Here is a 27,212-nt window from a genome sequence, read left to right as displayed (position 1 = left end):
AATATGACAGTCTATGCCTTTTAATTGGAGTGTTTAGGCCATTTACTTTTTTTTTTTAAGACAGGGTCTCACTCTGTCACCCAGGCCAGAGTGCAGTGGCAAGATCATGACTCACTGCAGCCTTAAACTGGAACTCCTGGGCTCAAGCCATCCTCCCAGCTCGGTCTCCTGAGTAGTGAAGACCACAGGCATGTGCCACTATGACTGGCTAAATTTTGTATTTTTTGTAGAGACAAGGTCTCACGATGTTGTCCCAGCTGGTCTTGACCTCCAAGGCTCAAGCAATCCTCCCACCTTGGCCTCCCAAAGTGCTAGGAATACAGGCATGAGTCACCATGCCCAGCCATATTATACATTTTTAACTTACAATAGTCTACATTCAATTGATATTAAACCAGTTCACTTGTAGTATAAGAATCTTCCCCAGCCTGGCCAATATGGTGAAACCCTGCCTCTACTAAAAATACAAAAAAAAAAAATTAGCCAGGTGTGGTGGTGCTCGCCTGTAGTCTCAGCTACTTGGGAGGCTGAGGCAGAAGAATCGCTTGAACCTGGAAGCAGAGGTTGCAGTGAGCTGAGATCGTGCCAGCCTAGGCAACAGAGCAAGACTCCGTCTCAAAAAAAAAAAAAGGCGCGGCCCGGTGGCTCACGCCTGTTATCCCAGCATTTTGGGAGGCCGAGGCGGGCGGATTTCGAGATCAGGAGATCAAGACCATCTTAGCTAACACGGTGATACCCCATCTCTACTAAAAATACAAAAAATTAGCCGGGCGTGGTGGCGGGTGCCTGTAGTCCCAGCTACTAGGGAGGCTGAGGCAGGAGAATGGCATGAACCCAGGAGGTGGAGCTTGCAGTGAGCCAAGATTGTGCCACTGCACTCCAGCCTGGGCGACAGAGCGAGACTCCGTCTCAAAAAAAAACAAAAACAAAAACAAAAAAAAAACCTCTTCTGGCGGCCGGGTGTGGTGGCTCACACTTGTAATCCCAGCACTTTGGGAGGCTGAGACTGGCGGATCACCTGAGGTCGGGAGTACAAGACCAGCCTGACCAACATGGAGAAACCCCGTCTCTACTAAAAATACAAAATTAGCCGGGCATGGTGGCACATGCCTATAATCCCAGCAACTCGGGATGCTGAGGCAGGAGAATTGTTTGAACCTGGGAGGCAGAGGTTGCGGTGAGCCGAGATCATGCATGCCATTGCACTCCAGCCTGGGCAACAAGAGCAAAACTCCATCTCAAAAAAAAAAAAAGAATCTTCCAGCTGGGCACAGTGGCTCACGCCCGTAATCCATCCCAGCACTTTGGGAAGCCAAGGCAGGCAGATCACGAGGTCAGAGTGAGACTCCGTCTTAAAAAAATAAAGAAAAAATAAATAAATAAAAATAAAAATATTTCTTCCATTTCTCACTATATAGTCTTTGATATTGTCATGTGTCTTACTTTTATATATGTTATAAAACCCACAGTACATTATTACAGCCAGAACCTCCATATCAGCCAGTTGCGATGGCTCACTCCTGTAATTCCAACACTTTGGGATGCCAAGGCAGGCTGACTGCTGAGTCTCAGAAGTTCAAGACCAGCCTGGCCAACATAGTGAAACCCTGTCTCTACCAAAAATACAAAAATTAGATAGGCAATTAGCTGGGCGTGGTGGTGCACGCCTGTAATCCCAGCTACTCGGGAGGCTGAAACAGGAGAATTGCTTGAACCCAGGAGGCAGAGACTGCAGTGAGCTGAGATCACGCCATTACACTCCAGCCTAGGCAACAGAGTGAGACTCCGTCTCAAAAAAAAAAATTAGCTGGGCATGGCGGTGCACATCTGTGGTCCCAGCTACTCGGGAGGCTGAGGCAGAGGTTGCAGTGAGCCGAGATCCTGCCACTGCACTCCAGCCTGGGTGACAGAGTGAGACTCTTGAGACAAACAACTGGGGCTGGGCGCAGTAGTTCACACGTGTAATCCCAGCACTTTGGGAGGCCGAGATGGGTGGATCACTTGAGGTCAAGAGCTCAAGACCAGTCTGGCCAACATGGTGAAACCCTGTCTCTATTAAAAATACAAAAATGAGCAGGGCATGGTGGTGCGTGTCTGTAATCCCAGCTACTCCGGAGACTGAGGCAGGAAAATTGCTTGAACCCAGGGGGCAGAGGTTGCAGGGAGCCGAGATTGCACCACTGCACTCCAGCCTGGGCAACAGAATGAGACTCCATCTCAAAATAAAATAAAAAATACAAATACAAAACTAAAAAAATAAAAATAAAGGCCAGGTGCAGTCGCTCATGCCTGTAATCCCAGCACTTTGGGAGGCCAAGATGGGCAGGTCACCTGAGGTTGGGAGTTCCAGACCAGCCTGGCAAAAATGGTGAAACCCAGTCTCTACTAAAAATACACAAAATGGCCAGGCGCGGTGGCTCACGCCTGTAATCCCAGCACTTTGGTAGGCTGAGGCAGGTGGATCACCTGACATTTAGGAGTTCAAGTCCAGGCTGGCCAACATGGTAAAACCCTGTCTCTACTAAAAATACAAAAATTAGCTGGGCATGGTGGCGGGCGCCTGTAATCCCAGCTACTCAGGAGGCTGAAGCAGGAGAATTGCTTGAACCCAGAAAGCAGAGGTTGCAGTGAGCTGAAATCATGCCATTGCACTCTAGCCTGGGTGGGTCAGGAGTTCGAGATCAGCCTGGCCAACATGGAGAAACCCCATCTCTACTAAAAGTACAAAAATTAAGGCTGGGCGCGGAGGCTCACGCCTGTAATCCCAGCACTTTGGGAGGATGAGGTGGGTGGCTCATGAGATCAGGAATTCAAGACCAGCCTGGCCAAGATGGTGAAACCCTGTCTCTACTAAAAACACAAAAATTAGCTGGGTGTGGTGGCAGGCGCCTGTAATCCCAGCTACCCAGGAGGCTGAGGCAGGAGAATTGCTTGAACCCGGCTGCAGTGAGCCAAGATCGCACCACTGCACTCCAGCCTGGGCAACAGAGCGAGACCCCATCTCAAAAAAAAAAAAAAAAGAGTTGAGGTCTCCTTCCACCACTTGTGTGAAGACCCCAGAAAACTTGCTTTACCTCTTTAAACTTCAGTTTTCTTATCTTCCAACTGCCATGAGGTTTTTGTGAGGAACAAATGAGCTGACATGGATGTTTCTGTAGTTAACAAAATAAAGGGTCTTACAAAATAGGCAATAATAATAATAATAACTTATTATTATTACATGAAGCTACATGAATGTGTAAGATCTTGGAGGAAGACAGCAGAGAGAGAGAGAGAGAGATCAGAGATCCCAGGGTTAAAAGTTGGAGAAATTTCACAGTACATCATCCAAAAGAGGAGTCCGTGATGGAGGCAGAGATAAACTTGGAGAGGTAAGAAACCCTGAAGACGGGGGAGTGCTTTGTGGCAGGCTCTGCATATAAGAAATTCAGCCTGGCCAACATGGCGAAACCCAGTCTCTACTAAAAATACGAAAATTAGCCAGGCTTTGTGGCAGGCACCTGTAATCCCAGCTATTTGGGAGGCTGAGGCAGGAGAATTGCTTGAACCTGGGAGGCAGAGGTTGCAGTGAGCCGAGATCACACCATTGCACTTCAGCCCGGGTGACAAGAGCAAGACTCGGTCTCAAAAAAAAAAAAAAGTTCAGTTCCGTTGGTAAGAACTCATCAAAAGTGTCCATCTAGACTTTGGGTGCCGTAAAATGACTCAGAGTCTGAATCAACATGAAATCGAGAAAACGTCCTTTGCAAGGGTTTCAGGGAACACCTGAAATCCTGAAGAACTGTTTGTATCCATCCTGAAGAATGGCTGTGTTAACAAGAGACAGCCTTTTCTTGGTACCTGTTTTCCATCTCTAACCCAACCCCAACTCACACCCTTCTATTTTATCTGGTCTCTCTCATTCCTCTTGCTCCTCCCCACTTGGCTCCCGTTTTCCCCAAGTCCATTCTCTATTTTGTTCTATAAGATCTGATCATATTAGGATGCTCTTGTAGCTCATAAGAAGATGACTGGGTGTTCACACGCATATGAGATGTGCCTCCCTCAAACCTTGTTAAGACATGGGCACATACCCATCTGATATTAACTCACGGGGAAAAAAATCTGATCCTGCCATTCCCGTGCCCAAATTCCCATATATCCCTCCTGCCTCAGGATAGAGGCTGGACCCCTTAGACACACAAGACCCTGTATCCATGATCTGTCACTCCCACAGGCACCCTCTACTCCCATCTACTTGGCAGTTTCCCACAACCTCCCTGGGTTTTCGTGGTTCCCTGTCATTGCAAACGTCGCTTCTCCTAGGATGTCCTGCCCCCCTAGACTTAACTTGGAAAGCTGTTCTTAAGCCCCGGACTGAGTCAGATGCCCCTCTGGGTATCCCTGTCATAGCGTTGTGTGGTTGTTGATAGTCTGATTTTTCAACCTTCTCCATGCCCTCTTGACGGTAGGGAAGATGAGTATCTTTTTTCTCCGTACAGACCCTACCGCACAAGATTTTCCTAAGCAGACCGAACTCAAGGAGTCTTTCTGGTTGTTAGTCCACGTGTCCCGATTTGGGGTTTCCAAAATACACGCCCACTGGAACCGGGCCAGCGGAGCCAGCCTGGCCAAGGGCTCCCCCAGCCCGGGAGCGCGCCACATGCAGATCCCGGGATGGCCGCCAGGGGCCGCCGGGCTCTTTGTTTTCCTTTCTCACCCGGGTCGGGGCCAGAGGCCTGCAGAGCGCATGCTCTGGGGCAGTTCGCGGCCCGGCGGGGAGCGCCGGAGTTCCTTGTGGCCGACGTGCACCAAGGTAGGTTTCGCTTGGGACGCGCGGAGGGTCCGGGCAGAGGGCGGTAAGCGGATCGGCCACAGCCGGAGCACTGGCCGGTCCACGCGGGCCTAGGTCGCTGCCCGCTCTCGCCCGTGTCGCGCGGCGCCGGCCCCACGTGAAGCCCGGAGGCAGGAAGGCGCGGTGCGGGCTCGCGATTCCCCGGCCCCGCGGGGCGCTCCAGCGGCGGCTGGGCGCCGCCTCGCTGGAGCTAGGGCCGCGCGGCCCCTCCGTCGCCGCGCCTCTCACGCCCGCACCACGGCGCCCGCGCAGGCGGGAGATTCAAACTGCGCGAGCGCGGCGGGCCGGGTGCGCGCGGCCCCCCGGCGGGGGATGGGTCTCTGCCGCGAGGAGGATGGTTTTGTCCGGCATGTGCTTGGAGAAGGCGGTTTGCAGATCGGGGAGGGAGCCCTGCCCGGGAGAGGGTGGGTCGTAGGAGCTCGAGGGTCTCCCGCTGTGGACCTTTGGGAGCCGTGTGTCTCGAACTCCGCAGCAGCTCAGTCTGTCAGCAGATTATTTGCTGGCCATTTATTGCGTCCCTCTCTTGCGGGGCTGGGGGACAGCAGTGAGAAGAGCAGGCCCGTGTCATTAGCGAACTATGCCCTTGAACCCAGGCGACGGACGCTACTGGCAAGTCATTCATACATCACATATTGACCTAACTTCGACCACGTGTGACTTGTGGCCCTAGCAGAAGTTGAGTGTGTGGGGTGTTACGGGGAGCCCTCAGGGGGATGCCCCACCCTGCCCAGGAGGCTCAGGGATGGCTTTCCAGGTGAAGTGACTCTTGAATGGGGTTTTGAAGGAACAGAGTTTTTCAGGCAGTCTGAGGGTAGTGGGATTAGGGTGATACAGGCAGAGGGATTGCACGTGCAACGGCATGAAGGAATAGGTATTGTGGTCAGGGATACCACAGGTCTTGAGGTGACTGGAGGAGGAGAGTAACAAGATGATACAGCAGGGGCTGGGTCACGAAGGGTCTTGTGTGCAAGACTAAGGAACTCTGCGGGGTGGAGGAGGCAGGGAAGGTTTCCCCCAAGAAGGGCATCAGAGTGAAACCTGGACAGATGAATTAGGAGTTCACGAGGCTCCTGTTTCAAAGACATCCCAAGAGCAGGAATCCTGTTCTGTTCATCTTTACAACTTTCTCATCAGATGCCCTTGGGCAACCCACCCAGTCCCCCAGAGCATTGGTTTCCTTATCTGTAAAGCAATGGTAGGGGGCATGTGGTGAGGATATAATTTTTTTTTTTTTTTTTTGAGACGGAGTTTCCACTCTTATTACCCAGGCTGGAGTGCAGTGGCGCGATCTCAGCTCACTGCAACCTCCACCTCCTAGGTTCAAGCAATTCTGCCTCAGCCTGCTGAGCAGCTGAGACTACAAGAACACGCCACCAGGCCTGGCTAATTTTTGTATTTTTTTTTTTTAGTAGAGACGGGGTTTCACCATGTTGGCCAGGCTGGTCTTGAACTCCTGACCTCAGGTGATCCACCTGCCTCGGCCTCCCAAAGTGCTGGAATTACAGGTGTGAGCCACCGCACCCGGCCAATTTTTTTTTTTTTCTGATACAGAATCTTGGTCTATCGCCCAGGCTGGAGTATAGTGTCGTGCTCTCGGTCGCTGCAGCCTCCACCTCCCGGGTTCAAGCGATTCTCCTGTCTCAGCCTCCCGAATAGTAATATCCTGTAATTTTCATAAAGCAGTGAAGTTGTGTGTCCCTTCCCCCAGGAAAAATGAACACATAGGCCCAGGCACAGGTTGTATAGAACGGGGATCCCAGGTGAGAAACTCCTAGTGTGAAATATACCAGCTGTGTGCCTGGCATAACAGCAGCTCACCAAATGTATATTGTTGACACATGAGCCCTCTCCTCCCTTCCCTCCTGGGGACCTTTCACACAAAGAGATTTTTCAGCCTCAGTCTGGCAGGCAAGTTCTTCCTCCTGGCATGGGGGACGGAGGGCACAGCTGCAGTGGCCTGGGAGGGCTGTGTCTCCTTTTACAGAAATCGAGGCTGTGGTGAGGTCACTGGAGGTCAGGGCAGGAGCACAAGGCTCTGGGCAGACTGTCTAGACTGGCGTGCCTACCCACTTTCTTCAATAAATAAGGAAGGTGAGGTGAGGGTAGGGCAGCTCCAGCTCTGGTGGAGCATGGTCATGAGACTGGGATTTCTTTCCACCTCTCTGTGACCTGGGTCACCTTTCCCTGAGCCTCATCTTCCCCTTAGCTGTAAAACTGGGATGAGTCTGCTCACCTCAAAGGGCAGCTGTGGGCATTCAGGAGTGCCTGATGGTGGAAGCTGACTCTGTAGCCGACTTATCTGTGACTGTCTCACTCTTCTCCCAGAGACTGTATGCTCCTTGAAGATGGAAGCTGTGTTGGGTGGGGCGGGGTGGGGAAGCATGATGCCAAAAGCCAACTCCTTATTCCCAGCCCAGACACTCACTGCCTGGTTAAGAAAACACAGCCAGAGAGGCCGGGCTCGGTGGCTCATGACTGTAACCCCAGCAATTTGGGAGGCCAAGGTGGGCAGATCACCTGAGGTCAGGAGTTCAAGACCAGCCTGGCCGACACGGTGAAACCCCGTCTTTACTAAAAATACCAAACAATTAGCCAGGCGTGGTGGCTTGCGCCTGTAGTCCCAGCATTAGGGAGGCTGAGGCCGGAGAACCGCTTGAACCTGGGAGGCGGAGGTTGCAGTGAGCTGAGATCGTGAGTCTGAACTCCAGCTTGGGCAACAGAGTGAGGCTCCATCTCAAAAAGAAAAAAAGAAAAGCAAATAAAGGAAAACACACCCAGAGCAGTGAGAGAAGCCTGTACGCAAGACCCATTTGTGCAGTAGAGGCTGCGCAGGCAGGTACCGGGAACAGGGCTCCACCTTTTAGAAGGTGGCCCTCCGGCCGGGCGCAGTGGCTCACGCCTGTAATCCCAGCACTTTGGGAGGCCGAGGTGGGTGGATCATGAGGTCAGGAGATCGAGACCATCCTGGCTAACACGGTGAAACCCCGTCTCTACTAAAAATACAAAAAATTAGCTGGGCGTGGTGGCGGGCGCCTGTAGTCCCAGCTACTCGGAGGCTGAGGCAGGAGAATGGCGTGAACCTGGGAGGCGGAGCTTGCAGTGAGCCGAGATCGGGCCACTGCCTCCAGACTGGGCGACAGAGCGAGACTCCACCTCAAAAAAAAAAAAAAAAAAAAATAGAAGGTGGCCCTCCATCCCCTGCCCTTCCCTGGCGATTGCCAGCCCAGTGCAGGGCCTCAAGTCTTCCATTTTGGAGAGGAAGCCTCTGGGACTCAAAGAGCACTCAAGTGCCGTCTCCACCACAGCAGGGAGTTGTTGCCACTGTCCTTCCCCACATCTGTCGGTGGATCTGTCACCACCCACCCCACCTTCCCTCAGGCTCTAGCTGCCTCATTGTCTCCTCTCTGGTCTCACCATCCTCTCCTTCTCAGCTGGCTTCTGCTGTCTGCTTCTTGGACTTGGCCAAGTGCATAGGCGATACTGGGGAGGCCTGCCCAGGCTGCCTTAGCCCCTGCCTGGACCAAGGTCTGCCCTCAGAATCAGTCAGATAGGCCTGGGTTGTTTTTCTAGGCTGCCCTTTACTTGCTGTGTGAACTTAGGCCAATAAAGTTATCTTTCTGAGCCTCAGTTCCTTAACTGTGAAATAGGAGTGACAGTGCTGCCTTCTTCAGCTTCCTGTGAGGAGTAAAAGGGTTTTGCATATGGAAGATACAGTGAGTTAGCCGGTGCCCCCAGGGGCTCATATTTTAGGAAGTTGATTGGTATGGTGGACAGGCATGTAAATTAAAGTGATTGTGATCCAAAAGTCTGTCCCAGTTTCTCGGAGAGAATGACTAGTTCAGGATGGAGGAGGGATCAGAGGAGGTGACTTTGAGACACCAGTAGATGTTCTTCCAGTGGGATAAGGGATGGGAAGGCGTTCCAGGTAAAGAGATGCAAATGGTATGGAGAGGACAGTTAGCATTCTGGCCTGGTGGATCTGGCAAGGAGATTGTGTGGGAAGAGAAGGGAGGATGTGATAGATAGGAAATGAAGCTAAAGGTTCTGTCAGTACCCGATGTTGGAGGCCTCTAATACCCAGCTAAGAAATGTGGGCTTTATCTTCCAGGAAAAGGGAACCACTAAGGAGTCCAAGCAGGCCAGCAGCTTGCTTCAGGTTTGAGGTTTGGAAAGATTATGAATGAGGCCGGGCACGGTACCTCACGCCTATAATCCCAGTACTTTGGGAGGTCGAGGTGGGAGGATCACTTGAGCCCGGGAGTTTGAGACCAGCCTGGGCAACATAGTGAGACCTTGTCTCTACAAGAAAAAAAAAAAATTACAAATTAGCCAAGCGTGGTGGTATATACCTGTAGTCCCAGCTACTCTGGAGGCTGAGGCAGGAGGGTCGCTTGAGCCTAGGAGGTGGAGGTTGCAGTGAGCCGTGTACGTGCTGCTGCACTACAGCCTAGGCAACAGAGTGAGACCCTGTCTCAAAAAATATATATATATATATGTATATATATACACACGCACATATTTATTGATCACGAATGACTTGGAGAATGAGAGGAGGGGATGAGGGTGGGGACCGGAAGACCAGTGACAAGTTGCTGTCTTTCCTAGGGAAAGGAGGAGGAGACACAGTTCCAGGCAAGCTGAGAGACTACTAGGGAGCATGGGGAGGAAGGAGGCAGAAGAAATTTCTTTTTTTTTTTTTTTTTTTGAGACGGAGTCTTGCTCTGTCACCCAGGCTGGAGTGCAGTGGCGCGATCTCGGCTCACTGCAAGCTCTGCCTCCTGGGTTCATGCCATTCTCCTGCCTCAGCCTCCCCGAGTAGCTAGGACTACAGGCGCCCGCCACCACGCCTGTCTAATTTTTTGTATTTTTAGTAGAGACGGGGTTTTACCGTGGTCTCGATCTCCTGACCTCATGATCCGCCCGCCTCGGCCTCCCAAAGTGCTGGGATTACAGGCGTGAGCCACCGCGCCCGGCCAGAAGAAATTTCTAATAACACTCGAGGGCGCCAGCTCTGGAGTCTCACTAACTTGGTTCAGATCTTGGCCTTCTCTTCCAGTCTTGAGTGAGATACTTCGCCTTTCTGAGCCTCAGTTTTCTTCTCTGTAGAGTGGGATCATTGTGGCCAGCTTGTAGTGAAACACTCCAGAATATTAGCCAAACACAGACAACTAAGGAGATGTTGACTGGGTTTGTCCCATCCACGATAACAGATTTTTTGGTTAATGCCCCATGACACCAACACTTCATGTAGCCCTTATGTGTCTGACTCCATTCCAGGCTGTGCTCATGGCAGCCCAGCCATCAGCACCAACTGTGCTGACATAATTGTTTCCTGCTTTTTCTCCTGACTTCTTATTGTGAGTACTTTTCATGCTAATACAGTCTCCCTCCCAGGCACAGCAGACTGCTACAGATTATTCTGATGAACTGATGAGATGTTTGCCTTGGTATACAGCTGTCTATCTAAAACAAGGGTGCCTCTTTTTTTGGTGGAGGGACAGAGTTTCACTCTTGTTGCCCAGGCTGGAGTGCAATGGCGCAAACTCGGCTTACCGCAACCTCCACCTCCTGGGTTCAAGCGATTCTCCTGCCTCAGCCTCCCGAGTAGCTGGGATTACAGCACGCGTCACCATGCCCGGCTAATTTTGTATTTTTAGTAGAGATGGGGTTCCTCCACGTTGGTCAGGCTGGTCTCGAACTCCTGACCTCAGGTGATCCACCCGCCTTGGCCTCCCAATCTGCTGGGATTACAGGCGTGAGCCACCGTGCCCGGCCACAAAGGTGCCTCTTATATCCCACATCCCTACCCCATCTAACTTTGCCTGCCTGACATCCTTTCTGGGATGGCTCCCAAGCACTTCAGATTGAATGAAAACACCTAGCAACATGGAGCTTCACGTCTCTTCTCTCCTGTTTGTTCAACAGTGTTCTCTATCTCACTACATGGAAGTCTACCATCTACCTGGTCATTTAAGCCCAAGCCTGGGAGTCTTTGTGTTTGGCCAAGCTCATAGGGGGATCTTGGGCAGGCCTGCCAAGCATCCTCTGGACTTTTTTAGGATGAACAAATCAAGCCAAGTGCTGTGGCACGTGCCCGTGATCCGAGGCTCTTGGGAAGCTGAGTTGGGAAGATCGCTTGAGTCTATGAGTTCGAGGCTGCAATAAGCTAATTGCACCACTGCACTCCAGCCTAGGTGACAGAGCGAGACCCCCTCTCTTAAAAAAATAAAATAAAAGGCCAGGCATGGTGGCTTACACCTATAATCCCAGCACTTTGGGAGTCCACGGCTAGAGAATCGCTTGAGCCCAGGAGTTCGGGACCAGCCTGGGCAACATGGCAAGATGTTGTTTCTGCAAAATATACAAAAATTAGCCGGGCGTGGTGGTGCACACCTGTAGTCCCAGCTATCCAGGATGGCTTAAGCCCAGGTGGTTGAGGCTGCAGTGAGCCATGACCATGCCACTGCACTCAAGTCTGGGCGGGACCCTGTCTCAAAAATAAATACAAAGGATGAACAAATTATGAGAGTAAAAAAGGGTTAGTCTCCTTTATCCTTGCTACACCTCCTCACCCAAAGCCAAGCAGTAGGGTAGCAGGATAAGCCGCAGACAAAACCCCTCAGACACCGAGTTAAAGAAGGAAGGGCTTTATTCAGCTGGGAGCTTTGGCAAGATTCACGTCTCCAAAAACTGAGCTCCCCGAGTGAGCAGTTCCTGTCCCTTTTAAGGGCTTACAACTCTAAGGGGGTCTGCATGAAGGGGTCATGATCGATTGAGCAAGCAGGGGATACGTGACTGGGGGCTGCATGCACTGGTAATCAGAACGGAACAGAACAGGACAGGGATTTTCACAGTGCTTTTCCATACGATGTCTGGAATCTATAGATAACATAACCGGTTAGGTCAGGGGTCGATCTTTAACCAGACACAGGTCGCGGCGCCAGGCTGTCTGCCTGTGGATTTCATTTCTGCCTTTTAGTTTTTACTTCTTTCTTTGGAGGCAGAAATTGGGCATAAGACAATATGAGGGGTGGTCTCCTCCCTTAGTAGTAAAGCACTATAAATATTTGTGGATTTACAACCATTTCATTCAGTCTTGATGACAGCCCTGAGAAGTAGTCATTGCATCCCATTTTATAGATGAGGATACAGTTCAGAGAGGTTAAGGCCACTGGCCAGCCACAAGCTCTGGAAGGTGAACCCAGTTCCCTCTAATCCCAAAGAATGTGCATTTTTTAGTGTGGGACAAGGGGTCTCAAAAGACAGGTGGGAGGATTCTCAGCCCTGGGAGAATAAAAGTTGGGTGAAGTTCAGAACTGCCACCTCATCAGTCAGAACTGGGCCAGTGACAACCTGCAGAAGCTCAGCCTGCAAAGGCTTATCAGGATTCTAGACCTTTGGTTACTTTCCCATCTTTTTTTTGTTCTCCTTCCCCAGGATAATCAGCAGAAAAGTGCCTGGCCTTGTATCCATATACCATGGAGGGGAGAGCTAGAGAGGCGGGGTTCTCGGGAACCAATAGAAGGAAGGAATGAGGGGGCTGCTGGTTAGGCCCAGAGCTGAGACCAAGAAGGGCTCTTGGAGTTCTCCTTCCCTTCGTAACATTAGGTAGAGGCTTAGACAACTTGATTGTTTTTCATGACCTTAAAGACTGTGGCTCCGGCCGGGCATGGTGGCTCACACCTGTTGTAATCCCAGCACTTTGGGAGGCTGAGGCGGGTAGATCGCTTGAGCCCAGGAGTTCTAGACCAGCCTGGGCAACTTGGCAAAACCCTATCTCTACAAAATATATAAAAATTAGCTGGGCATTGTGATGCACACTTGTAGTCCCAGCTATTCTAGAGGCTGAGGTGGGAGGATCACCTGAGCTCAAGAGGTCAAACCTGCAATGAGCCGTGATTGTGCCACTGCACTTGAGCCTGGGCAACAGAGAGTGAGACGCTGTCTCAAAAACAACAACAACAAAAACAAGTACTTGATGACTCCATTGGGGTCAATTATGAAGAGACCTCTTAGTGCAAGACCAGGACCTTCTAACAGCACACCGAAGTCTCGAGAAATTCGCTTAGTTAAATCTGACAAGGGTGCGATGTTTATGTGGCCCAAAGCACCATTCTTTCTTGGTGTATTTATCCAGGCAAGACGGCTAAAGTGGGAATCCACTGAGACTGCAACAACTTCAAGGTTTACATCGTGAAATTCCTTAGCTTTGTCACTAGAAGCAACAATTTCTGTAGGACACACAAAGGTGAAATCCAAAGGATAGGGCCGGGTGCGGTGGCTCACACCTGTAATCCCAGCACTTTGGGAGGCTGAGGCGGGTGGATCACCTGAGTTCAGGAGTTCAAGACCAGCCTCACCAACATGGTGAAATCCCATCTCTACTAAAAATACAAAAATTAGCCAGGCGTCGTGGCAGGCGCCTGTAATTCCAGGTACTCAGGAGGCTGAGGCAGGAGAATTGGCTTGAACCCGGGAGGCGGAGGTTGCAGTGAGCCGAGATCGTGCCACTGCACTCCAGCCTGGGTGACACAGCAAGACTCTGTCTCGGAAAAAAAAAAAAAAAAAAAATCCAAAGGATAGAAGAAAAGCACCAAATATTTCCCCTCAAAGTCATCAAGGCTTAGGTCTTTGAACTCTCCATTGACCACGGCTGTACCCTTAAAATAGGGCGCATGCTGGGTGACATCAGGTGCACGGTATGAGGAACTGGTACCAGAATTTTGTTTGACCGGAACCAGACCACAATATGTTTGTCAAGCTTGTTCTTCCAGAAGCAGCAGGCCTGAGGGCTGCAGTGGCAGAAATGCCCCCAAGGAATGGCACTCACATGCCGGGCAACTGATGCTCAGAGTAACCTTCCCACAGCAGCCACAATCTTCAGTGCATGTGTGTTTTTGTTTTTTTGAGACAGTGTCTGTCTCTTTCGCCCAGGCTGAAATGCAGTGGCACACTCTCAGCTCAATTTAGCCTCAGCCTCCCAGGCTCAAGCCATCCTCCCACCTTAGCCTCCTGAGTAGCCAGGACTACAGGCCTGCACCACCATGCCCGGCTAATTTTTGTAATTTTTTGGATAGAAATGGGGTTTCGCCATGTTGCCCACGCTGGTCTTGAACTCCTGGGCTCAAGCGATCCTCCTGCCTCGACTTCCCAAAGTGCTAGGATTACAGGTGTGGTGGCACCTTGTCTCTAAAAAAAATCAATCAATTAAATAAGAAAAGAAAATAGCTCTTCTCCCCCTCTGATTATAACAACACATTACCAAAGTTACTGGTGCTTACATGGGGTTGAATGGAGTTATGGATATTTCATTTAATGTTGTTCTTCAGTGTTTTAATTTTTTACAACAGACTTAAAAATTTTTTAAATACATGTGGCCAGGCGCGGTGGCTCACGCCTGTAATCCCGCACTTTGGGAGGCCAAGGCGGGTGGATCATCTGAGGTCAGGAGTTCAAGACCAGCGAGACCAACATGGAGAAACCCCATCTCTACTAAAAATACAAAATAAGCCGGGCGTGGTGTCACATGCCTGTAATCCTAGCTACTCCAGAGGCTGAGGCAGGAGAATCACTTGAACCTGGGAGGTAGAGGTTGTGGTGAGCCGAGATTGTGCCATGGCACTCCAGCCTGGGCAATAAGAACAAAACTCTGCTTCAAAAAAAAAAAAAAAAAAAAAAAACATGTAATTGGCTGTACGAAGTGGCTCACGCCTGTAATCCCAGGACTTCGGGAGGCTGAGGCAGGTGGATTACTTGAGATTAGGAGTTTGAGACCAGCCTGGCCAACATGGTGAAACCCCGTCTCTACTAAAAATACAAAATTTGGGCTGGGCACAGTGGCTCACGCCTATAATCCCAGCACTTTGGGAGGCCAAGGGGGGTGGATCACTGAGATCAGGAGTTTGAGACCAGCCTGGCCAAACTGGTGAAACCTCGTCTCTACTAAAAATACAAAAATTAGCTGGGTGTGGTGGTGGGTGCCTGTAATCCCAGCTACTCGAGAGGCTGAGGCAGGAGAATCACTTGAACCCAGGAGGCAGAGGTTGCATGAGCCGAGATCGCACCATTGCACTCTAGCCTGGGCGACAGAACGAGACTCCGTCTCAAAAAAACAAAAACAAAAACAAAACAAAACTTAGCAGGGCATTGTGATGCACACCTGTAATCTCAGCTACTCGGAAGGCTGAGGCACAAGAATTGCTTCAACCTGGGAGGTGGAGGTTGCAGTGAGCTGAGATCATGCCTGTGCGCTCCAGCCTGGCGACAGAGCGAGACTCCGTCTCAAAAAACAGAAAAATACATGTAATGCTCCTTGTTAAACATCTTAGATAATATAGGAAGATACAACGAAACAAGTAATAATTATCTATAATACCATTTTCCGAGGTTACCATTGTTAATATGGGATATATTTTCTTCCCCACATTTTTCTCACATATTTTTTGTGTATGCATTTTTTTTCCAAAAAAGAAAAAAAATGGATGATAGGCTGTTTTTCTTTTTCTTTTTTTTTTTTTTTGGTTGGGGGGTGGAGTTTCACTACTCTTTCTCCCAGGCTGGAGTGCTGAGTGCAATGGCATGATCTTGGCTCACCGCAACCTCCACCTCCTAGGTTCAAGCAATTCTCCTGCCTCAGCCTCCCAAGTAGCTGGGATTACAGTCGCACACCACCATGCCTAGCTAATTTTTTTTTTTTTTTTTGGTGGTGACGGGGTTTCACCATGTTGGCCAGGCTGGTCTCGAACTCCTGACCTCAAGTGATCCACCCACCTTGGCCTCCAAAAGTGCCAAAGTACTGGGATTACAGGCGTGAGCCACCGCGCCCAGGCTTTTTTTTTTTTTTTTTTTTTTGAGACAGTCTGGCTCTGTTGCCCAGGCTGGAGTGCAGTGGCTCGATCTTGGCTCACCACAACCTCCACCTCGCGGGTTCAAGCGATTCTCCTGCCTCAGCCTCCTGAGTAGCTGGGATTACAGGTGCCCATCACTGTGCCTGGCTAATTTTTGTATTTTTAGTAGAGACGGGGTTTTGCCATGTTGGCCAGGCTGGTTTGGAACTCCTGATCTCAGGTAATCCGCCCGCCCCGGCCTCCCACAGTGTTGGGATTACAGATGTGAGCCACCGCACCTGGCCGTCTGTTTTTCATTCTGCTTGTTGTACTTGGCAATGGGGAACATCTTTCTATTCAATAGATCTCTGAAAACATCACTTTTGATGGCTTCATACTGTTCTATCATGAATATACCACATGTTTAGTTCACTACTGTTGAACACTCGGGTTCTGTTTTTGTTGTTTTTAAAATGTTATGAAGGATACAGTAGAGAATATTTGTGTAATTAATCTTTGGGTGCATCCATTATTCTGTTCTTGGGATACATTTTGAGAAGTGGAATTGTTGGGCAATTCCTCTTAACGTATTTCTAGAGTGTTTGATAAATATTGTCTGATTGGCCCAGGAAAATGTTTGCCATTTCTCATATGTAGTATTTGACTGACTTTCAGGACAGGAAGATGTCACCCAAGCGCATAGCTAAAAGAAGGTCCCCCCCAGCAGATGCCATCCCCAAAAGCAAGAAGGTGAAGGGTAAGTTGGCCTTGGCCTCTTTGTGGGTACAGGTGGCCCCTTGAAACCCTAAGAACCCAGGACTGGGCTCCTTTCTTCCTGACGCTTGAAGCTGAAGGGTGTGGATGTGCAGAGACCCCACCCAGCTGGAAGGTTTCCTGTAGCTCATTGAATCCCACCCTCTGGGAATCACAAAGTGGGCAGAAACTCCTCTCAAAGCACTCAGGCAGCACTGGCAAAAAAAAAAAAAAAAAAAAAAAACAAAAAACTAGACCCTAGGGCTTCACCCCAGGCAGTGATGCATTATGGTTAGGACCACTGACTTTCCGACATGGGTTCAAGTCCTTGCTCTGCCACTTTCTAGCTGCTGGGCAAGTCACTTAATCCCGCAGTTCGGATTATCAACTTCTTAAAATGCCGGCAGCCAGAGCAGCGCCACCCTCTCTGGGCTGTGTGAGGATGAGATGAGATAATGGCCTGGCAGCATTTGAGGGAGATGGCTGTGGTTTCCTCTGTCCTGGGACCCCGGAGGGGGACAGGGAGGAGAGAAAAGCCAGCACCAAACTGGGAGGGGAAGTGTGGACCCACGCTCAGACAGTGTCTGTCTTTTGCAGACGCGAGGGCCGCTGCCTCCCGCCGCGTTCCTGGCGCCCGCTCCTGCCAAGGTGCCTGCGGGCCGAGCCCTCCTGACCAGAAAACCCGACCAGGTGGCTCCGCGCCCGGGGCGCCCTCTGTGCTGCCAGCGCGGGCTCCTCGGCGGTGGCCACATCCTCGGGGGAGGGGCTGGGCGCCATTGGCTGCCCGGGGCTGCGGGTTGGGGGGCCGCCTTAGGCCCACAGAGAGCCCCGGGCCGCCCACCGGTTGGCGCGCACCTCCCGCAAATGCCGCTGTCCGCTCTTCCTCCCACCCCTCCTGCCTCTCCACCGGATGGTGGAGGGAAGAGTCCGTTTCTGCAGTGGATTTGCCCGGGAGCTGAACTTACTCACTGGCGGACGGCCTGGGCATGGAGGAGGGCTTGGATGGAGATTGGGGATTGTTCTCTGACCCACGTAGTGTCCCTTGCTTTCGGTGCACATTCTGCTATTATAATTAGCTTTCTGCGGGGCAAGGTGGCTCACGCCTGTGAGAAGATCGAGACCATCCTGGCTAACATGGTGAAACCCCGTCTCTACTAAAATACAAAAAATTAGCCTTGCGCGGTGGCGCGCGCCTGCAGTCCCAGCTACTCAGGAGGCTGAGGCAGAGGAATCGCTTGAACCCGGGAGGCAGAGGTTGCAGTTAGCCAAGATCCACCACTGCACTCCAGACTGGCGACAGAGGGAGACTCCGTCTCAAAATAACAATAACAATAATTAGCTTTCTTTTCTTTTCTTTTTTTTTTTTTTTGAGATCAAGCCTCACTCTGTCGCCCAGACTGGAGGCGGCAGTGGCACGATCTCGGCTCACTGCCACCTCCGCCTCCCAGGTTCAAGTGATCCTCCTGCCTCAGCCTCCTGAGTAGCTGAGATTACAGGCTACTGTTGGCAAGGCTGGTCTCTAACTCCTGGCCTCAAGTGATCCGCCCGCCTTGGCCTCCCAAAGTGCTGGGATTACAGGTGTGAGCCACCGCACCCAGCCCTTCTTGCCCTCTCCACCAAGATTCATTTCACAGTATCCAGTGTCTCCTTGTTTCCCTTTCTCCCCTTTCACGTGAATAATGTGCTCAGTTCTTAATCTCCACAAAAATCCTGTGAGAGAGGTACTTTTGTTGTCCCCATTTCACAAATGACAAAACTTAGAAAGTTCATACTAACAGTCTGTGGCAGAGCAGGGGCTTCTGCGCAGGTTTGTCTGATCCCAGAGCCTGTGACCTCTCCTCGCTGTCATCATCCTCTACACTCAGGGTCTATCTTCTTCACCCTTCAGTCTCACACAGGTCCCACAGCACAGAACCCGGCTTGGTGCTGACACTAGGCCAGGGCGACGTGGGCCAGCTGGGGCTGGGTGAGAATGTGATGGAGAGGAAGAAGCCGGCCCTGGTATCCATTCCAGAGGATGTTGTGCAGGCTGAGGCTGGGGGCATGCACACCGTGTGTCTAAGCAAAAGTGGCCAGGTAGGTGTTGGGGACTGGCACAGGGTTGGACAAGGCCTGGGGTTGGGTGGCTTGGGGCAGGGCTTTTGAACCACGCATGTTCACTGTGGAAATGGAGCTGGCTAGTCAAGTGGGGAGTGGCCTACATGAGAATGGACTGCGAGGCCAGACTTTGCATTAATGAGGGCATCCTGGGCACAGGTGTATTCCTTCGGCTGCAATGATGAGGGTGCCCTGGGAAGGGACACATCAGTGGAAGGCTCGGAGATGGTCCCTGGGAAAGTGGAGCTGCAAGAGAAGGTGGTACAGGTGTCAGCAGGAGACAGTCACACAGCAGCCCTCACCGATGATGGCCGTGTCTTCCTCTGGGGCTCCTTCCGGGTAAGGCTGGGTCTGAAAGTCTGCATGGTCCCTGAAAGACAGAATTAATTGGTGGGGCCCCAAAGATAATCCACTTCCATGCCCCATGGTACTTACTGGTGGGGAGATGAAAGCCCACAGGTAGAGCTGAGGCCCAGACCCAGGACTCTAGCTTCCTCATGTGGGCCTGTCCACGCCACTGGCTGCTTCCTTGAATCCGATGTCATCAAGTGTCTGTCCTGGGAAGTGAGTGGGTCAAGGATGTCCCTGGGTTGAGGCTGATCCAGGAGGCCTGCTGTCTTCACCCATCTCCCTGACTTCTGTCTCCCCCTCACCTTGCCAGCACTGCCTCTTCCACACTTCCCAGAGGCTTGGATGGGCAAGGAGGTGTGGAGGCAGGGATTGTCGCATCTCAGAGTTTCCAAGGTACAGAGGTGTGTAGTTTAAAAAACAGATTCTGGTTTTTTTTTTTTTTTTTTTTTTTTTGTATTGTTTTGAGATGGAGTTTCACTCTTGTTGCCCAGGCTGGAGTGCAACAGTGCAATCTTGGCTCACCGCAACCTCTGCCTCCCAAGTTTAAGTGATTCTCCTGCCTCAGCCTCCCAAGTAGCTGGGATTACAGGCATGCGCCACCACGCCTGGCTAATTTTGTATTTTTAGTAGAGGCGGGGTTTCCCTTCTTGGTCAGGCTGGTCTCGAACTCCCGACCTCAGGTGATCCCCCCACCTCAGCCTCCCAAAGTGCTGGGATTACAGGCGTGGGCCACCACACCCGGCCTGATGGGTGTTTCCTTATCACATCTATTTTGAAATTTTCATGGAGAATTTCAAACACATGAAAGTAATCAGAATTGGGCTGGGCGCGGTGGCTCATGCCTGTAATCCCAGCACTTTGGGATGCTGAGATGGGCAGATCACGAGGTCAGGAGATCGAGACCATCCTGGCTAACATGGTGAAACCCCGTCTCTACTAAAAATACAAAAAATTAGCCAAGCGTGGTGGCGGGTGCCTGTAGTCCCAGCTACTCGGGAGGCTGAGGCAGGAGAATGGCTTGAACCCGGGAGGCGGAGCTTGCAGTGAGCCAAGATCACGCCACTGCACTCCAGCCTGGGGGACAGAGCGAGACTCCGTCTCAAAAAAAAAAAAAAAAAAGTCCGGGCGCAGTAGCTCATGCCTGTAATCCCAGCACTTTGGGAGGCCGAAGCAGGCGGATCACCTGAGGGGTCGGGAGTTCGAGACCGGCCTGACCAACATGGAGAAACCCTGTCTCTATTAAAATTAGAAAATTAGCTGGACATGGTGGTGCATGCCTGTAATCCCAGCTACTCAGGAGGCTGAGGCAGGAGAATTGTTTGAACCTGGGAGGCGGAGGTTGCAGTGAGCCGAGATCGTGCCATTGCACTCCAGCCTGGGCAACAAGAGTGAAACTCTGTCTCAAAAAAAAAAAAAAAAAAAAAGAAAGAAAGTAATCAGAATATCAGAATTATATTTTTTTCTTTTTTTTTTTTTTTTTTTTTTTTTGAGACAGAGTCTTGCTCTATCACCCAGGTTGGAGTGCAATGACACAGTCTCGGCTCAGTGCAACCTCTGCCTCTCGGGCTCAAGCAATTCTCCTTCCTCAGCCTCCCGAGTAGCTGGGATTACAGGCATGCGCCACCACACCTGGCTAATTTTTGTATTTTTAGTAGAGACGGGGTTTCACCATGTTGGCCAGGCTGGTTGTGAATTTCTGATCTCAGGTGATCCGCCCATCTGGGCCTCCCAGAGTGCTGGATTGCAGGCTTGAGCCGCCACGTCTGGCCTCTTTTCTTTTTTCTTTGTTTTGAGACGGAGTCTCGCTATGTCGCCCAGGCTGGAGTGCAGTGGCGTGATCTCGGCTCACTGCAAGCTCTGCCTCCCTGATTCACGCCATTCTCCTGCCTGTCTCCCAAGTAGCTGGGACTACAGGCGCCCGCCACAACGCCCAGCTAATTTTTTGTATTTTTTGGGAGAGACGGCATTTCACCGTGTTAGCTGGGATGGTCTCGATCTCCTGACCTCGTGATCGCCCGCCTTGGCCTCCCAAAGTGCTGGGATTACAGGCGTGAGCCACCACACCCAGCCTCTTTTCTTTTTTAATTAGAGACGAGATCCTGCTCTGTCACCCAGGCCAGAGTGCAATGGCATCGTCTTAGCTCATTACAGCCTCAACTTCCTGGGCTCAGGTGATTTCTTCCACCTCAGCCTCGCAAGTAGCTGGTACTATAGGCTTGTGCCACCACGCCCAGCTAATTTTTGTATTTTTTGTAGGGACGGGGTTTCACCATGTTGCCCAAGCTAGTCCTGAGCTCAAGCGATCTGCCCGCCTGGGCCTACCAAAGTGCTAGGATTACTGGCATGAGTTACCATGCCTGGCCCAGAATAGTATATTGAATGCCCATTTACTTGCCACACAGTTTCAATGATTATCAGCTTGTGGCCAGACTTGTTTATCTCTATTTGCATCCACTCTCTGACTCCTCGATTATTTTAATGCAAGTCGCAGACCATAAATGATTTCATTCGTAAGTATTTGAGTATGTGGTCTGGCTCCTGCCCACTTCTCCATCCCCATCTGGTGCCACTGCCCTTCTGGATTTCACTGGCACGGGGCAGGCAGGACTGGCTGATAAGTGCCCTGTCCCTCCTTCTAGGACAATAACGGTGTGATTGGACTGTTGGAGCCCATGAAGAAGAGCATGGTGCCCGTGCAGGTGCAGCTGGATGTGCCTGTGGTAAAGGTGGCCTCAGGTGGGTCTGGGGGCACTTGCTCAGGGCAGGAGTTGGAGGACCTTGTTCTGGGGCTGGCCTAGCCTTGGGCCTTACAGTTGTGGCCTGCATCCCTTACCTTTTCATCCTTAGGAAACGACCACTTGGTGATGCTGACAGCTGATGGTGACCTCTACACCTTGGGCTGCGGGGAACAGGGACAGCTAGGCCGTGTGCCTGAGTTATTTGCCAACCGTGGTGGCCGGCAAGGCCTCGGTAAGTGGCCTTGGTACCTCCAGCAGGGCAAATTGGCAGGCCACCCCCACAGTGAAGGCCAAAGGCAGGAAGGATTTGCTGTGGTCAGGCTTGCATCAGATGGGGTTGTGGTGTTGGTTAGGACTTTGGAGACAGACTGCTCTGGTAGTTTTGCCACCTACTGTCTATGGGACTCTGAACGTAGTTTCTTCATCACTAAGTCTACTACCTATAAACCTACTTCATTAGGTTGCTGTGAAGTTAAATGAGTTAATGAGAAGAATATCAGGCAGATGGTAAGTTCCATGTAAATGATACCGGTAATGACTGTGGGAATCTGAGCAAGGCACTTGTATTCTCTTGATCTCAGTTTCCTTTTCTATAAAATAGGGATAAGAGTCCCTACTTAGCCTCTCAAGGGCTTTTATAATGGAGGAGAATTAAACTTGGGGCAGAGAGAAGCCATGTGTGTCTATCTGTCACTGACCGTGGCTTTCCCTCTGCCTGCAGAACGACTCCTGGTCCCCAAGTGTGTGATGCTGAAATCCAGGGGAAGCCGGGGCCACGTGAGATTCCAGGATGCCTTTTGTGGTGCCTATTTCACCTTTGCCATCTCCCATGAGGGCCACGTGTACGGCTTTGGCCTCTCCAACTACCACCAGCTTGGTGAGCCCCGAGCCCAGCTTCAGGCGTGACCCAGTGGCCTGCGTTCCTGTCCTGGCTCTGCCACTCATTCATTGTGCATCCTTTGCGGGGTCGTCTAACCCCTCCAAGCCAGTTTTGTCATCTGTAAAGTGAGAATGTCTATATCCTGATGGGAGGTGGCCTCACTGTGGGAGGGGATTGAGAAGGGCAGCTCTCAGAACACCTTCAACCCCTGATGGCTCCGGCCTTTCCCCCAGGAACTCCGGGCACAGAATCCTGCTTCATACCCCAGAACCTAACATCCTTCAAGAATTCCACCAAGTCCTGGGTGGGCTTCTCTGGTGGCCAGCACCATACAGTCTGCATGGATTCGGAAGGTAGGGCCTTTACGTCCTTCTCTAGTTTGGGGGTGGAGTGTACCCTGGCCTAGGCCTAGCCAGATTCCTGAGACCATGGTCCTTGGAGCCTGGGTCTGTTCCATGGGTTGTGCCATACATGGGTCCATGAGAGTCACTCTCATCCTCCTAGAGTCCTGGTGCTCTTCCAAGTGTGAGTTCAATGGGGGCCCATGTAGATTCTCCTAGGCCTCCTCCAAAACTGGGAAGAGACACTGCAGATCTCCTTCTGATCGCTCTGGGAGCAGGGACACACTCCCATGGACAGGGGGACTCACCTAGCCTGCCACCCATTTTGCCTGTAGCACGCCCTCTGCTATTGCTCATCTCTCTCCCTCCTCCCATAGGAAAAGCATATAGCCTGGGCCGGGCTGAGTATGGGCGGCTGGGCCTTGGAGAGGGTGCTGAGGAGAAGAGTATACCCACCCTCATCTCCAGGCTGCCTGCTGTCTCCTCGGTGGCTTGTGGGGCCTCTGTGGGGTATGCTGTGACCAAGGATGGTGAGTGGGGCTGCCTACACTCTGTCTAGTTGGGACCTGGGGGTCATGGTTCTTACCCAATTCCCCAATAGGCTGTGATGTCCACTCTCGGGGGAGCCGAGGTGCAGAGAGCAGTGTTTGTGATGGCACTTTGTTCCTGCTTCTCAGAAGCTCTGGCATTGATGAATATGAAATGAGTACACAAATTATTTTAGTAAAGGTGACTTATTATGCAGAGGAGAGAAATAGCAAAGAGTGAGATACCACTGAGGCCTAAGGAGGCAATGGGACTGGAACCCAAGTCTCCAGACTCCTAACCCAGGCTGCTCTCTCCCCTCAGGGTGACCCCTTCATATATCACCTTGTATGTTCCCGCTTCCCAGGGACTTTTACTTGGAATCTAAATCAAGAAAAAAAAAGGCTTAGTAGTCAGAGTTGTAGCAAGTATAGCAGAGGAGGGTGTGAACAAGTGACCACCAAAGCCTGAGTGAGTGAGGGGGATAGCCATGGAGGTCCTGTAGAAGCCTGGAGCTGGCAGAGGTGCTTGACCTGAGATTATCTGGGAAGACTTCCTCAGGAAGTGGGGCTTGCGCTGTACCTTGAAGGTTCCATTCCTTGTGAAAAGCAAAGACTGCCATTCCAGGCAGAGGAACATCAGGGCAGTCTCAAAGGTGGCTGGTCCTGGGAACAGAGGGTGGGGTAGGACCTTGAATGCCACGCCTAGGAGCAGCCTTTGGCAGTGTGTAGGGACTGTGCTCTCTGGTTTACAGAGTTCTTTTTTATCCATCATCTCCTTGGGTTCTCCCAACTTCCCTGAACTCCCAGAGTCTGGGACCTTGCCAAGCTGCTATTGGCCAAGGCCACAGTCCACGCCCATGTCCCAGGTTTCTCCTGCTACAGAAAGGTGGGCTGGGGATCCTGGAGACAGCTGTACCCATTTCTCTCTCTTGCAGGTCGTGTTTTCGCCTGGGGCATGGGCACCAACTACCAGCTGGGCACAGGGCAGGATGAGGATGCCTGGAGCCCTGTGGAGATGACGGGCAAACAGCTGGAGAACCGTGTGGTCTTATCTGTGTCCAGCGGGGGCCAGCATACAGTCTTATTAGTCAAGGACAAAGAACAGAGCTGATGAAGCCTCTGAGGGCCTGGCTTCTGTCCCACACAACCTCCCTCACAGAACAGGGAAGCAGTGACAGCTGCAGATGGCAGCGGGCCTCTCCCCAGCCCTAAGCACTGTGTCAGTTCCTGCCTTTTCTCATCAGCAGAACGGAATCCTTTTCCTCTTTTTCTTCCTCCTCTTTGGAATTTTCCTGGGACCTACAGAATAAAGGGGGGGATGGACGGGGGGTTTTCAGAAGGAACATGGCTCACTCAGAGCTATATGGTTAGACGTTTCTCCCCTTTTCCCTACCTTCCATCGTCCTGGTTGGCCCTGGCTTTGCCTACTACAAAACCAAAACTTCCCCCCTGGGGTTTCGTGCCCACTCTCTGAGAAGTTGGGGCTCCATCAAGCCCCATTCTAGTCATGTGCCCCTTTCTTGTCCCTAACAGTCCACAGGCAAACAAATGGTACAGTCATAAGAGCCATCTGTCACGGACCCACGCCCAGAGGAACGTGCAGAAAAAAGCAGAGCTGCATGGCTGTGGGCAACTATAAGCCAAATATTTGGCTCAGAACAGGTGTCCATGGGACAAAAAAGAATGATCCTCCACTTGACCAAGAAAAAAGTGATTCTCCCAGAAGCACAAAGCATACTCTTGCCCCTCAGGTGTTGCTTTTGTACATTGTACCCATCCATTCGGCTTCACCTGCAGCCAACGGCCTGGAATCGCAAAAAGACACCACGCTGGGCAGAGCAGAGCAGGGTATGGGGTGGGGAGAGAGGGTGGAGGGTTTTATAAACAAACTTAACAGCAATATTGAAAGGAATAGGGGGATTGAGGGAGGGACAGAGTGTTGGAGGGCCAGAGACTAGTCCTGAGATGGAAACAGCAACTTGTACAGTAGCTGAGAAAATAGGATATAGTTTTGATTTTTTTTTAATTGTAAAATATTTTGGAGGGAGAACAAAATCTTTTAACATTTTGAATAAATTTAGAGTTTTATAAAATAGGCCACTTGTTTTCTACACATTCCCTGCTTTTTAAGGGAGCACATATTATGTGCCAGGCACTGCTGGGAAAGACAGAATAAACTATAAACCTGGTGTTGAGGCTACCACTTAAGTGATGTCAAGATGTCCTGAGGTGCCAACCAGCTGTCAGTGTGACTGTAACAAAGGCTTCAAATCTGTCAAGAAGTAAGGAAAAGTTTTGCTTGAGTTTTGTTTGGGTATTTCTGTTTTGGGAGTCACTGGATTATTTTAAAATGCTGCATATACAATAGAGGCATGGTGGATCTTTTAATACCAAACCAAGATTTTTTTTTTTTTTGAGACAGAGTTTTTCTCGTCGCCCAGGCTAGAGTGCAATGGTGCAATCTTGGCTCACTGTATCCTCCGCCTCCCGGGTTCAAGCGATTCTTCTGCCTCAGCCTCCTAAGTAGCTGGGATTACAGGCATGCATCACCATGCCTGGCTAAATTTTTTTGTATTTTTAGTAGAGACAGGGTCTTGCCCCGTTGGTCAGGCTGGTCCCGAACACCTGACCGCAGATGATCTGCCCACCTCGGCCTCCCAAAGTGCTGGGATTATAGGCGTGAGGCACCGCGCCTGGCCGATTTTTTTTTTTTTTTTTGAGACAGTCACTTTCTTTGCCCAGGCTGGAGTGCAATGGTGTGATCTCGGCTCGCTGCAACCTCCGCCTCCCGGGTTCAAGCGATTCTGCTTCAGCGTCTGAAGTAGCTGGAATTACAGGCACACACCACCGAGCCCAGCTAATTTCTAAAATTATTTATTTATTTATTTATTGAGGCAGAGTCTCGCTCTGTTGCCCAGGCTGGAGTGCAGTGGCATGATCTCGGCTCACTGCAACCTCCACCCCCCAAGTTCAAGTGATTTCCCAAGTTCAAGCGATTCTCCTGCCTCAGTCTCCCGAGTAGCTGGGACTACAGGCGCGTGCCACCATGCCTGGCTAATTTTTTTGTATTTGTAGTAAAGACGGGGTGTCACTATGTTGGCCAGACTGGTCTCCAACTCCTGACCACCTGATCCGCCCACCTCAGCCTCCCAAAGTGCTGAGATTACAGGTGTGAGCCACCGCACCCAGCAATTTATTTATTTACTTAGAGACTGAGTTTCGCTTTTATTACCCAGGCTGGAGTGCAGTGGTGCGATCTCAGCTCACTGCAACCTCCGCTTCCCAGGCTCAAGTGATTCTCCTGCCTCAGTAATCCCGAGTAGCTGGGATTACAGGCGTGCGCCACCATGCCCAGCTAATTTTTGTATTTTTAGTAGAGACGGGGTTTCACCATGTTGGCCAGGATGGTCTGGATCTCTTAACCTCGTGATCCACGTGCCTTGGCCTCCCAAAGTCCTGGTACAATAGGCATTAGCCACTGTGCCTGGCCAAACCAAGATTTTTTAACACAGTACCATCTCTAGAAATGCTTACTGAGGCCAAGCACGGTGGCTCATGCCTGTAATTCCAGCACTTTGGGAGGTCGAGGTGGGTGGATCACTTGAGGTCAGGAGTTCGAGACCAGCCTGGCCAACATGGTGAAACCCCATCTCTACTAAAAATAAAAAAACTAGCCAGGCGTGGTGGCACGTGCCTGTAATCCCAGCTACTGGGGAGGCTAAGGCAGGAGAATCGCTTGAACCCAGGAGGTGGAGGTTGCAGTGAACTGAAATCGCGCCATTGCACTCCAGCCTGGGTGAAGAAGCGAGACTCCATCTCAAAAAAAAAGGCTTACTGAGCCGCTTGTGTATTGTTTTCAGCAACT

At 51.1% G+C, this 27,212-nt stretch overlaps 1 protein-coding gene and 1 non-coding gene across 6 annotated transcripts in view; both read left to right on the top strand.

The window, feature by feature from the left end:
* RCC1 (regulator of chromosome condensation 1) overlaps positions 1 to 25,440 on the top strand; it is a 33,098-nt gene extending 7,658 nt beyond the window's left edge. The window contains exons 1-11 of one of the 5 annotated variants that reach the window (XM_031009946.3): positions 4,553 to 4,795; positions 16,336 to 16,417; positions 17,011 to 17,061; positions 18,302 to 18,489; positions 18,670 to 18,849; positions 21,501 to 21,597; positions 21,709 to 21,831; positions 22,321 to 22,476; positions 22,713 to 22,832; positions 23,198 to 23,350; positions 24,283 to 25,440. In XM_031009946.3, coding sequence (XP_030865806.2) covers positions 4,643 to 4,795; positions 16,336 to 16,417; positions 17,011 to 17,061; positions 18,302 to 18,489; positions 18,670 to 18,849; positions 21,501 to 21,597; positions 21,709 to 21,831; positions 22,321 to 22,476; positions 22,713 to 22,832; positions 23,198 to 23,350; positions 24,283 to 24,458 — 1,479 coding nt within the window. In that variant the 5' untranslated portion in view covers positions 4,553 to 4,642 and the 3' untranslated portion in view covers positions 24,459 to 25,440. Of the gene's footprint in view, positions 1 to 3,226; positions 3,372 to 4,552; positions 4,796 to 5,065; positions 5,589 to 16,335; positions 16,418 to 17,010; positions 17,104 to 18,301; positions 18,490 to 18,669; positions 18,850 to 21,500; positions 21,598 to 21,708; positions 21,832 to 22,320; positions 22,477 to 22,712; positions 22,833 to 23,197; positions 23,351 to 24,282 lie in introns of those variants that run through there. The other 4 variants (XM_055389546.2, XM_063701177.1, XM_031009937.3 and 1 more) reach the window with 4 other exon arrangements.
* Positions 3,984 to 4,083, top strand: LOC115932440 (small nucleolar RNA U13). Its single transcript, XR_004068723.2, has one exon. It is a non-coding gene; the product is annotated as a small nucleolar RNA U13 (small nucleolar RNA).
* Positions 25,441 to 27,212: the final 1,772 nt, after the last annotated feature.

Source organism: Gorilla gorilla, chromosome 1 (genome assembly GCF_029281585.2).
Source record: "Gorilla gorilla gorilla isolate KB3781 chromosome 1, NHGRI_mGorGor1-v2.1_pri, whole genome shotgun sequence".
Classification (NCBI taxonomy): Eukaryota; Metazoa; Chordata; class Mammalia; order Primates; family Hominidae; genus Gorilla; species Gorilla gorilla.
The sequence above is the reverse complement of the archived record's forward strand: the minus strand, read 5'-3'. Positions and strand labels throughout refer to the sequence as shown.